This window comes from Taeniopygia guttata, chromosome 24 (genome assembly GCF_048771995.1).
Source record: "Taeniopygia guttata chromosome 24, bTaeGut7.mat, whole genome shotgun sequence".
In the NCBI taxonomy this organism is placed as follows: domain Eukaryota; kingdom Metazoa; phylum Chordata; class Aves; order Passeriformes; family Estrildidae; genus Taeniopygia; species Taeniopygia guttata.
In genome coordinates this window covers 5,193,786-5,206,323 of record NC_133049.1, presented here as the reverse complement: position 1 = coordinate 5,206,323, position 12,538 = coordinate 5,193,786, and the positions used below count along the sequence as shown (strand labels likewise).

Genomic DNA, 12,538 nt, shown 5'->3' with positions numbered 1-12,538 from the left:
GAGAGACCTTTTACCCCATGAATTCCCTGAGTTCCTTCTCCAAACTGAGCTGGAAACCTGGTGGTCTCTGTAGGAAGCATCCACGGAAAGTCCCTCCCAGCTGGCTCACTCCAGACTCTTTCCTGACCTCCAAAATGCTTTTATTTACTCTTAAAAATCTTAATATTTTGGGCCTGACTGCCAGATCAGACACAGAAATAATCCTGCATCTTCATGCAGCACCAGAGATGTTTGCAGATTTACATTCTGGCATCATAAACACCCCACTGCAGGAATTGGATTCCATGGCTAAAAGCTTTACTGGGAGAAACTCTTTTCTCCTAAAGACTACACAGAGATAAATGTGCTTATGGGATACATGTTGCATGTGTTACACTTCAGTGATGTGTGAAATAATGCTTTTTTATGTATTTATATATCAATTAACTGGTTGATCTGACAAGTGATAAGGTCCTGTCTGTCATTTCTATCTGCTGAAGAGCATCCAGGTGAGCTGAGCTTTATGCTGTGGTGATTTCAGGGTGTTCCTGGGGGGACTGAATGTAACAGAACTTAATTAAAAAAAAAAAAAAGACATTTATTTTTGTTAAAAAAGCAGTAATTATATCAACTGTGTTTAAGAGGATTAAATAGAGAAATGCTCATTCTGCTTCACTTGCTGCATGGTTTTATTTGCTGTTTCTGCTGCAGCTGGCAGGACCTTATAGCTCAGATGGCAGGAACTGTGAAGATGGGGAGCAGCAGAAGAGTGATCCCACTGCCTCAGTCGGGCCCTGGCGAGTAAGTCAAAGCTGCAGGAAGAAAAAAAAGCTGATTTTTCTTTCTCCAGCACCCCTTTTCCTGCTTACAAATTGCTCTCCAAAGCGTGGATTCCCCTGCAGATGAAGCTGACTGAAAGGATGTGTTTGTTCTTCCCTCCCTGCAGAGAGGAGCGTGAGGAAGAGGAGCAGCAGAAGCTCAAAGAGCAGCATGGCATTCCTGCCAGCAGCCTGCAGAGTCCAGGTAATGCAGGGATTCAGGGAAGTGGGAGCAGATTTGCTCCACAGACTGCAGGTGTGCCCAGCCATAATCCTGGGGGACTGGGGATCCTAGGGCAGCTTTGAGATTTTTCTGGAAAAGGGTGATTTCTTTACAAGTCATTCAGAGAAGTGATGCTGAACCTCTTGGAAATGCACCTTGTCCTCTTCCCTTCTGATTTATAAACTGCCAGAGAGGTTTTTTAACCCTGGAAAGAGCTGGCCTTGTAGCAAAGCCACGCTCAAGAACCTTAGTGTTTCCAGAGTGCAATTTCCTGCAGTTTTATCCTTGTTGTTTCACCTGAATTTTTGTGGGTTTTTTTGTCCTCTAGATAAAGATTTGGGCCTGGAGTCTCCGTTGATACTGAACCCTCAGTCCTCTTCACCCATCATGTCTGAAAAGGCGAAGGTGGAAGGGCTGCTGGGGGCTGAGGCACAGTTTGAGAAGGTGCAGCAGGCAGAGCTGGCACTGAAGGACTCCTCTGCCTGCTATGAGCACCCAGCCAGCAGCTCAGCCTCGGTGCCAGAGGGGCAGTGGGCACGGGATGCCCTGAGGAACTGTGAGTACCACCCTGGCCTGGGCTTTGCAGGGGGAATTTGGTCCAACAGCCCATTTCCATTCATTACCCACCTCCCTGGGCTGCCTTTCACATGGGAGGGATGTGACAGCAAGGAGTTCTGGATCTGTGCACTGCTCCTTCCCTGGGCTTTAGGCATTCTGGGGTTTTATGTATCAAATGAGGGTGATAATGAAATTCTACCATCCCTGAGTGCTTTGATGGCAGAATTACTTTGCAGAACTTAGTGCCATTTGCTGCTCAGCAGTTTTTAAAAAGACAAGGCAGTCAGCCCTGGCCTTATTTCCGTAGCACTGGAGCAGAACTGGAGATGTTGCTTGTGTTGCAGAATACAATTTTCTCTTTTTTTTTTTTTTTTCCTGTAAAATCCTGCAAACTGTTAAACTCACTTACATCCAAAGCCCAGGCTCAGATTTCCTGAGTATTTGGGAGGTGGTTGGGTCTAATTAGATCAACATTTGTGTGTGTTGAGAAGTTTTACAGATAGTGAAATCACTGTTTGAAATTGTTTTTAAGAAGTTTTCCTGATGGACAAATCACTGTTTGAAATTGTTTTTGAGGTTTTTAATCACTTCTTCTGCTCTCCTTTCACAGAAGGGATGCAGGGCTCTGCTGGATCAGCTCTGGCAGTGGAACTCCTAAATAGAACTCCCTAAAATTTGAATGAATTAATTAATCCACAGATCTCTCCTTGGCAACTCTGGAAGGGACACAAAGTCCCTCAGTTGTACTTGGAGGGAAGAGTCTCTGGAATATTTGCTTTTACCAAAAAGCAGAACTTTTACATCCCTGGCCTCAAGTTGCCTTTTCCATCTCTCTGTCCAAGCAATGACAGTTCTCTGCAGTCTCAGAGTTATCTCAGACCTTTAATTCCATTTATTCTCCTTCTCAGAGGATTTAAAGTTCTTTTCTAGTTCTAAATATTGGACAGATATTCTTGGTACTTGTTTTAAGAGACCACAGCTAAAATAATCTTAGTCTGGGGGTGTGTAAGGACAATTTTAATGACCCTACAGCATCTCCTGAGTGTTGAGAGTTAAAAGAGCAGCTCTCCAACATTGTGACAAGAGCCTGAGCTGAGTGACAGTTCTGCTGTGTGACATCCCAGCTTTTTTTGGGTGTTGCAAGAGCATTTTGTGGTGAGGAGGAACAATCTGAGGCTCTTGACAGCAGCACGTTTTTGTTTGGAACAATATGTCCCTATTATGAAGTGTTTGGTTGGATAATTTGGGAACTAAAGGAATGTGGGTTGAAGTTCAACCAGGCATAAATTTGCATTGAATTTTAGGGAAAATGTTTCTTAGATTTTTTTTTCTTTTTTTTACTGTCATTTCAAACCTGAGTGGAATATTCCCAAGTTCTTGAGGTGGGAATCCCCTGCTCTAACCACAGCTGTGAGCTCCTGTGCAGGGTAAAACCCAGGCATTCAGGATAATTTCTGGAGAAAATTTCTTTGCTTTTCTCCAAGGAGATGCAGCTTGTCCTGACATATTGTAAGGTAAAACAAGGGAGTGAGGCTGGAACCTTTCATACATTTATTTTTATCCCTATTTTTCCAACCAAGAGCAAGGAGTCACACCTCTGTCAGAGGGTGACCTTTGTGTCTGCTTTAATCCCTTCTGTGCTCCGTGAGCGTTGCCTGCATTTGTCAGGTGCCATTAGTGCAAGAGCAGAATTTTGAGATATTGTCATAGAAACAGAGATTTTGGGCAAGCAGGAAGGAAGATGATGAGCTCACAGAATACCCTGAGCTGGAGAGGAGCCAGAAGGAATTTTAGGGAAAATGCTTCTTAAGATTTTTTGCTGTCATTTCAAACCTGAGTGGAATATTCCCAGTTTCCTTGAGGTGGGAATCCCACAGCTTGTCAGGGTCAAAGTTGGAGTCATTTTGTCATTTTGTCACCTGTCCATCTCACCTGAGCCTTGCCTGTCCTTGCAGTGGGGCTGCTGAGGCAGCTCCTGGTGCAGCAGCTGGGCCTGGCCGAGAAGGGACCCCTGGAGGACAGACAGCGCTCGCCCAGGTTCAGGACCGTGTCCCAGGAAGCCCAGACAGAGAGTGGCACCGAGCTGCAGCCTCCAGAGAGCAAATTCCAGCAGCCTGGAGAGGACGGGAGCCTCGGCAGAACTGGGGCGGCCGCGGGCGGGCACGGCGCCCGGACTGCCGCCGAGTGCCCGGGCACCGAGCCCGCTGCCAGGGGCGCTTTGCCCATGGACAGCACGAACCTGGAGGGCTCCAGCTCGGAGCTGGAGGGGCTGGGGGCTGAGGAGAGCGGGGAGCGGTTCTTCGATGCCCGGGAAGCTCACAGCGACGAGAACCCCGGCGAGAGCGAGAGCGAGCTGCTGGGCAGGAAGGAGGAGGAGGAGGAGGAGGAAGAGGAGGAGGAGGAGGAGGTGCAGATTCGGATCTCAGGTGAGCCTGGGGCACCTGCAGGGGGTGATGATGGCCAGGTCCTGCTTCAGGGGGTAATGGCCTGGCCAGGGGCATTTAACGCTTCACCTTTTGTTAATTTGGGGTAGGACAGTCAGCCCCCAGCTCTCACAAAGACATTTTGTGGACCTGGCTCATTCTTCATGTGCTGGAGGAGAAGCTGAAGGGGATGATGGCCTGGCCAGGGGCATTTAACACCTCACTTTTTGTTAATTTGGGGTAGGACAGTCAGCCCCCAGCTCTCACAAAGACATTTTGTGGACCTGGCTCATTCTTCATGTGCTGGAGGAGAAGCTGAAGGGGATGATGGCCTGGCTAGAGGCATTTAACACCTCACTTTTTGTTAATTTGGGGTAGGACAGTCAGCCCCCAGCTCTCACAAAGACATTTTGTGGACCTGGCTCATTCTTCATGTGCTGGAGGAGAAGCTGAAGGGGATGATGGCCTGGCCAGGGGCATTTAACACCTCACCGAACTCAGGGGTCCTCATAAAACAGGAAAGCTGGACAGGACAGAACACACATCCAACCAATATGATTAATGCAATGTTCTCCCTTTATTCGAGAGAAAATGGCAGTTTTTATACACTTCTACATAGTTTACAGTTTACAAAGGCACTCTCATTGGCAAGCGAACATTGTTTGTCTTTGTCTTAATGTGGCCTAAACCTCACACTATAAACCTGTACTACTTCACACCCAGACAGCCCAGTGCTCCCCATCACACCTTAATACAATTTCTAACGGTGCCACAAACTCTTAATTTCTAACTGTGCCACAAACTCTTAATTTCTAACTGCGCCACAAACTCTTAATTTCTAACTGTGCCACAGGCTGGAAGGCCTCGCAAGGCCCAAATCTGAGGCCTAGACTGGAGTAGCTCAAATCTCATTCCAGACATAAATCATGCCCCCTCTCTCTCAGAAATGCTGCAACACTTCACTTTTTGTTTATCTGGGGTAGGACAGTCAGCCCCCAGCTCTCACCAAAATATTTCATGGACCTCTGAAAAGTTTATTATTTTATTATTGTTATTGCTGCACATGGGCTATTTGACAGCTACCTGAGCACACCAAACTTAGCACAGAAGCTGAGGTTTATCTCATGTGCATTTTGTAGTAGAAGCAGCTGCTACCAGGTGGATTCAACACCAACAGCCCCACAGAAGTCTCTTATCCATAAATATGTTCTTATTTAAAAATTGGATTATATCCACGTGGATAAGCCAATTTATGACTGCCCCAATGCTGCTTTCCAACTACATAGTGCAAATAATTTTTCTCACTGAGACATTTTAAATTATTCAAACTGAGCCAACAACTCAAAGCATCTAATTTATTTGTCACCTCTTCCACTGTTTACTTTTTAAACTGGGGACATCAAAATGAGACTGATCTGTTTTTAGTCAATTCTGAGTCCCCTCTGCTGACTTTGCTTGTGGTATTTTAGAGATATTCATTAAATAGACTCCCGTTTCTGGGTGCAGGGTGTGAAAGCATTTTCTGTCTGTAATTACTTTATATTTTAGCATATCAGCAAGCTCTGCTTTAAACCTCACCCATCTAAAAGCATCCTAAGTGGCAGGGCTGGGGAGTGGAGTTTGGGAATCCAGCAGCTGCATTTGTCAGGTGCCATTAGTGCCAGAGCAGGCTTTTGAGATATTATCATAGAAACAGAGATTTTTGGGCAAGCAGGAAGGGAGGTGATGAGCTCACGGAATATCCTGAGCTGGAGAGGAGCCAGAAGGATCATTGAGTCCAAGTGCTGTCCATTTAATTATGGGCTTTTTTTAATGCACAGTGTAAAAAACATCCCTGATCTCTGAACCTGTTCAGAACCAGCTGAGTCTGACAGTACCACTAATATTTGGAGTGTTCACAAATGATTTTTCTCAGGAGATGGGCTGTGGGACTTTTTTTCTCAGGAGATGGGCTGTGGGACACCCCCCCTTCTGTCTCTTAGAATCTGCTAAAACCCCTCCCGAGCCCTGAAGGTTCTTGAGGGTGGTCAAGTCAAATTGTCTCTGCAAGAAATTATTTGATTTTTCTCACAAGATGGGCTGTGAGACACCCCCACTTCTGTCTCTTAAAATCTGCTCAAATCCCCTTGAGCCCTGAAGCTTTTTGGGGATGGTTGAGTCAAACCCCATTGTCTCTGCAGGAAATCATTTTATTTTTCTCAGGAGATGGGCTGTGGACACCCCCACTTCTGTCTCATAGCATCTGCTCAAACCCTCTTGAGCATTGAAGTTTCTTGGGGGTGGTCAAGTCAAGCTCCATTGTCTGTGCAGGAAATTATTTGATTTTTCTCACAAGATGGGCTGTGGGACTTATTTTCTCTGGAGATGGGCTGTAGGACACCCCCACTTCTGTCTCTTAGAATCTTCTCAAACCCTCTTGAGTCCTGAAGCTTTTTGGGGATAGTTTGAGTCAAACCCCATTGTCTCTGCAGGAAATCATTTTATTTTTCTCAGGAGACAAGCTGTGCGACTTCTCTCAGGAGATGGGCTGTGAGACATCTTTTCTCAGGAGATGGGCTGTGGGACATCTTTTCTCAGGAGATGGGCTGTGGGACACCCCCACTTCTGCCTCTTAGAATCTTCTCAAACCCTCTTGAGTCCTGAAGCTTTTTGAGGATGGTTGAGTCAAACCCCATTGTCTCTGCAGGAAATCATTTTATTTTTCTCAGGAGACAAGCTGTGGGACATCTTTTCTCAGGAGATGGGCTGTGGGACATCTTTTCTCAGGAGATGGGCTGTGGGACATCTTTTTTCAGGAGATGGGCTGTGGGACATCTTTTTTCAGGAGATGGGCTGTGGGACATCTCTCAGGAGATGGGCTGTGGGACATCTCTCAGGAGATGGGCTGTGGGACATCTTCTCTCAGGAGATGGGCTGTGGGACACCCCCAGTTCTGCCTCTCAGAATCTTCTCAACCCCCCCTGAGCCCCGAAGCTTCAAACGCCGTTGTCTCCGCAGGAAATTATTTGATCCTCGATGGCTACGGAGCAGTGCAGGAGAGCTCCACGGACGAGGAGGTGTCAGCCCTGGTCCTGCAGTGCACCTCCCACCAGCAGCCCCCCCTGGACTGTCCCCAGCAGCAGCAGCAGCAGCCCCTGTCCCCCCGGGACGCGCGCTCGGACGGGGGCAGCTCGCCCTTCCCCGAGGAGCTGCGCTGGCCGGGGCTGGAGGAGCCCTGCCCCTTCCTGGGCAGCCCTCAGCTCCCGCTGCAGATCCGAGTGCAGCTCATGCAGTACATCCACAACATCGAGGATGCCCTGGAGAAGCTGAAGGTGCGTTGCTTTTTTGTTCTTTTTATTGGTTTTGTTACTGTTATTAGTTTGATGGTCACCTGAATGTGTGAGCATTTCCATGCCCGCTCAGTTTTTTTGGGTTAGAAAAAAGCTTTAAAATCATTCTGATGGGCAAAAGAACAGCCACATTTCTCTTCATCTCTAGTTCTAACTCCTGGAAGACTTTAAAGCAGAATCTTTTGCTTTTTTTGCTGTTTCGTGTGCATTGAGCTGTGGAGCACGACAGGCCAATAGTTCTGCTGGAGCTGGAGGGCTCTTTATTGCTTTGATTTTGATCTGGAGAAATTTCTGAGGGGTGGGAAGGCTGCAGAAGTGGAGTTTTCAACAGGACACTGGCCTGAGAAATGTGGATTCCTGGCATGAAGATTAGGGAGAAGTTCTCCACAGAGAGGTGGGATTCCTGGCATGAAGATTAGGGAGAATTTCTCCACAGACAGGTGGGATTCCTGGCATGAAAATCAAGGAGAAGTTCTCCACAGAGAGGTGGGAGGGTTGAATCCCCATCCCTGCAGGTGTTCAAGGACACACTGCATGTGGCACTTGGTGACAAGGTGGTCTTAGGGCATAGGTTGGACTCAAAGATCTTTTCCAGCCTTGGTAATTCTGCGAAATCTCTCCTGTGCTGCTGCTCGTGGTGTCAGATGAAGACTCTGAGTTGCACCAATATTGAGGTTTTCAGGGTCTGTATTTTCCACATGATTTTTGCATGGGATGGGGATTCTCTTTCTAGAATAACTACAGAAGGTTTGATGTGTGAAACACCCAGTAGCCAACCTTTAATTTCCCTGAAATCAGAATATTGCATGCAAATGAAGCTGCTGATGAAGGAGTTGAGGGGCCTCACTCCAAACTGGCTGTTGGCAGTAGTGAAACATCCCTTTTTCCTGTTGGAACCCCTCTTTGTTTGCTTGTTAAATGGAGATCCAGTTGAGTTTTGGGGCTGTTGTTGTTTTGCAGGAGGTTGAGGAGGATTACAGCGTTCTGCGGCGCCAGGGGCTGGCTGGCTCAGCCTCCACAGGAGAGCACTCAGGTAGGAGCCCCAGAATCAAACCCAGAGCACAAAGTCGAGTGTTTGGGACACCTAAAAACAGAGGCCAGACAGAATTAAGAGAATAAAAAGCACATGAAGGGCCTTCATGTACATTTAGGGCAGACAAAAGCCACCCAAAATGGAGAATTGGTCATGTGTTTCACACCTTTATAAGTTTGGTCCATTTGCATATTGAGGGTTAATCTGCCAATTACAGCTTCAGCTAATGAAGTCATTTAGGCCAAATTTGCTCCCACAACTCACTTTTGTTTCCATCTCTGGCCTGAGGCAGTGAGGTGTCCTTGATTGCCAGGCCTGGAGAGGAATTGTTGTGCCTGCCCAAAATGGGGAAGCAGCAGCTCAAACTGTGTGTGGAGTTTCGAGTTATACACTAAAGAATTGTTACAAATAGATAAAAAATATAAAATCCTGAGGTATCAGAGCTCCAACTGGCCTTTCTCACATGCCCAGAAAGGTTTCACCTCCTTGAGCAGCTCTGGCAGTGCTGCCTGCAGGAAAGGTCAGCTCATCCCCGGAGGCTCAGCTGAGCTCGTTGCTCCTGCTCTGGCAAGTTCTGTTCCAGCTGCCCCACGCCTCCATCCCAGGCTGCAGCTTCTCCTCCAGGCAGGCCAGAGTGGTGGGAGCTTCCTGAAATTCCCTGGGGCCCTCCAGGAGGAATTGCTGAGCTCCTGAGCCAGGTTTGGGGGTGAGGTAGGTGTGAGGCTGCCACTGAGCACAGCTCTGCCCGTGGGAGTGTCAGAGGTGCCACACATTCATCTCCTGCCACGAAATAACTCACACATTCCCTTAAGATACAAAAGAGGGGAAAGAGGAAGCTTTATTTCTGGCCTCACAATATATAGATTTCTAAAAGTGACAGTGGATTGGAGGATGGAATTTCCACCTCTCCAACCACACTGGTCAAACCAACAGCCCATCAATTCTCTCTGACAAAGAAGAATGTAAAACAATCATTAATTATTTACATGGACACTGGTGAGAACTCCAGTAGAAACATGTAAGCATCAGAAGGCACAGAAAACTTTTAGAACTTTACAACTTTTAAAAGAACAGGGCACCAATCTCCCAGCACATCCCTCTCCCTCACCACCTTTTTCCCTTTTTTTTTCCCTTTTCAGACAAAAGCTAGTTGTGTTTCCAGGAGTGGCTGAGGACTGGATGAAGAGAATCAGGACACAGCACCCGCTGTCTCCCCTGTGGACTCTGGGATGAGGGTTTGGAGCATCCAAACAGGAACCATTCTCTAGCAAAGTGGGCATGGGGTGCTTTTCCTGTGGGGCATCTGCACTATCTTGTCAGTGAGGGAGTCTATTCTATTCTGCTCCTCTCCTTGCTACCAGAAATTCAATTTTTTTTTTTTCAGAACAGAAAAAAAAAAACCAAACCAAATGTACAGAGCTTTGGGTGTAGGATATAAAAAAATGTATTTAGACATTTAAAAGAAAAAAAAAATCAATGTATTTATTTGACTTCATTCCGTGTATCAAAAGCACATTTTAATTTTTTTAATCTGCCTTTTTTTTTTGTTGTTCTATTTTTGGGTAGTGACAGTTCTGGCCCCCTGCATGTGGCCCACCCTGCCTGGTGAGGGGACAGGGGGGACCTGTGTGCAGGGTTTTCCTCACTGGACTGGACTCTGCACTCCCTGCTGGCACTCAGACTACCAGGAGCTACTCATGAAGGTGTCAGGATGGAATTTATGGCTGGAATTTGTCTGTATCCAACCAGCTGCATGGGAATTGCTCATGTCACCACGTGTGGAGCAGGAATTTTCCATGCACTAAACAGCCAGGCACTTGAGATGGGCAAATTTTCCTTCTCCCCTTTCCCATTCCTCTGCTGGGAGAGGAGAAAGAGGTTTAATTTTGGTTTTTTTTTTCTTGACTTTGTTGGCTTTGATCATTGTCTCCTTTGTAAAGTGATAAAAAAAAATTACTTGGACCTGCAGCACTTTTGTAACTCTTCTCTGGATCAAAAAAAAAAAAAAAGAAAAAAAAAAAAGAGGAAAAAATGCAAACCCAGAAGTGTTTCAAAGATGTGGGGCAGCTCTGCCCCTGATTCACTACTGAATGAAAAAGGGCTGCCATGGAGTTAGCCACAGGTACTGCTGATTATAGGGCCAGTAAGTTTTAGTACCTGAAGTATGTCTTGCTGAGGGCTCGGGGTGGGCTTTGGGGTTGTTTTTTTGGGGTGGGCTTGGTTTTTGTTGAATTTTGCCTTTTTTTTGTGGGTGGTTTTTTTTTGTTTGTTTGTTTTTTGTTTTTTGAAATCATTCGTGCCAATGTGTTCTCACCCAGAGGGAGATCAGTGACCTGAGGAGACTGAAGCAGCTCTTGGGCACTTCCTCAGGCCTGTCCTGGTGGGGTTTGCAGCTGGAATTCCTGCCAGGATGGGAATTAGGGTAACCCTGAGCCCGTTTCCATTCATTATTCACTCTCCCATGCTGGGTTTCACACAGGATGGGTCTGACAGCAAGGAATTCTGCATTCACTGACCCTTGCCTGCCCTTTGGGCATCTCCTTGTTTTTCTGGGGGGTTTTCCCTAGCAAATGAGGGTGATCAGGAATTTTTGCTGCCCTGCTTGGCACAGGGTGGTTCAAGCCGTGCCCTGGGCTGGGCTGCTCCTGCCAGGTGCCTCTTCCCAAGATTTCAGCTCTTCAAGGGAGCCAAACGGAGCATCCTGCACATCCCACGGACAGCCAGAGCTTTGCTCAGCGCCAGGATACTCCTGCTCCTCTAAACCAAACGTTTTCCCTTTAGCTGCTGGCAAGAAATCACCTCTGTCCCTTGTCACAGCAATCCCAGCTCTTCCTCTTCCCCCAGGAACCTGTGGGGGATGAGCTCAGGTGGCAGGAGAGGGAGCAGAGGTGGTTTTGGTGTGGGAGTTGGAGCCAGGAGCCCTTTTTGGAGGGTAGGGAGGAATTCCTGCTGTTGCCAGCAGCAGCCAGAGCTTCCTGCCAGGAGCTCCCTGGATTTTTGGGATGCACCAAATGTGTGGGATTATTGTCAGTATTAACCCAGCACTTCATCCTCATGGATGGGCTCTCCCCTCCTCACCTCAGCCTCACAATTCCCAGGTTATAAACACCCAAATTTCCTCTGAGAACCCCCTGGAAGAGAGCTGGGCAACAGCCACAGCTGGGCTTGGACCTCTTTTCCCCTCACACTCCAGAAACAGGAGCAGTTCTTGTGACCTCAGTGATCCGAAGGGTTCCCAGAGGCTTCCATGGAATTCCAGAACCCAGGGAGCTCATTCTGGCTCTGGGAGAATGTTCTGGAAGAGCAGCAAAGGTGGGGTTTGGGGAGGCCTGGGTGGTTCCTGTGGTTGAGCACAAAATCCTCGCTGGGTCTCTCCAGGTTGCCAGAATTCCAAGGTCTCTGGTGGTTCCTGGAATTACCCTCTGTGAAAAGCTGGGAATGCAGCGAGTTTGTGAATTCACATTTTTGCCCGCTGGAGTGGAGTGGATTTCCCCCCAAATCCCCTCATTCTGCCTTGGGGTGACCCACAGGGTGAGGGGCAGTGTGTCCCTGTCCCTGGCAGGGTGGGTAAGGGGGAATTCCCCCTCAGTGCCAGGCTGGGCTGGCAGAAATTCGGGAATGCTGGAGGAGCCCAGCTGAGCCCGGTTCTGTGGGGACAGAAATCCACTCTGGGCTCGTGCTGGCTCTGCTTTAGCTCATCCTCACAAACAGGGATGGTGTGGGGCAGGGATCCCTCCCCTGGGGGGACAGGGAATTTCTTTTGCCCAGGGAATTCCTTTTTCCAAGGAACTCCTTTTGCCCAGGGAACTCCTTTTGCCCAGGGAACTCCTTTGTCCCAGAGAACTCCTTTCCCCAGGGAATTCCTTTTCCCAGAAAACTCCTTTCCCCAAGGAATTCCCTTTTCCAAGGAATTTTTTTCCAAGGAATTCCTTTTTCTAAGGTATTCCTTTTTCCAGGGAATTCCTTTTCCCAGGTAACTCCCTTTTCCCAGGGAATTCCTTTTCCCAGAGAACTCCTTTCCCCAGGAAACTCCTTTTTCCAAGGAATTCCTTTTCCCAGGTAACTCCTTTCCCCAGGAAATTCCATTTTCCCCAGGGAACTCCTTTTGCCAAGGAAATTCCTTTTTCCAAGGAATTCCTTTCCCCAGGTAACTCCTTTTTCCCAGGGAACTCCTT

General features: G+C 47.6%; 1 protein-coding gene across 5 annotated transcripts in view; it reads left to right on the top strand.

The window, feature by feature from the left end:
* The window catches only part of ARHGEF12 (Rho guanine nucleotide exchange factor 12), a 79,671-nt gene extending 69,340 nt beyond the window's left edge, over positions 1-10,331 (top strand). For 4 of the 5 annotated variants that reach the window (XM_030291058.4, XM_030291059.4, XM_030291060.4 and 1 more), the window contains 7 exons: positions 691-780; positions 926-1,002; positions 1,349-1,576; positions 3,534-4,004; positions 6,999-7,312; positions 8,291-8,363; positions 9,503-10,331. In XM_030291058.4, the coding sequence (XP_030146918.3) occupies positions 691-780; positions 926-1,002; positions 1,349-1,576; positions 3,534-4,004; positions 6,999-7,312; positions 8,291-8,363; positions 9,503-9,513 (1,264 nt within the window). In that variant the 3' untranslated portion in view covers positions 9,514-10,331. Of the gene's footprint in view, positions 1-690; positions 781-925; positions 1,003-1,348; positions 1,577-3,533; positions 4,005-6,311; positions 6,392-6,998; positions 7,313-8,290; positions 8,364-9,502 lie in introns of those variants that run through there. The other variant, XM_072918273.1, reaches the window with a different exon arrangement.
* Positions 10,332-12,538: the final 2,207 nt, after the last annotated feature.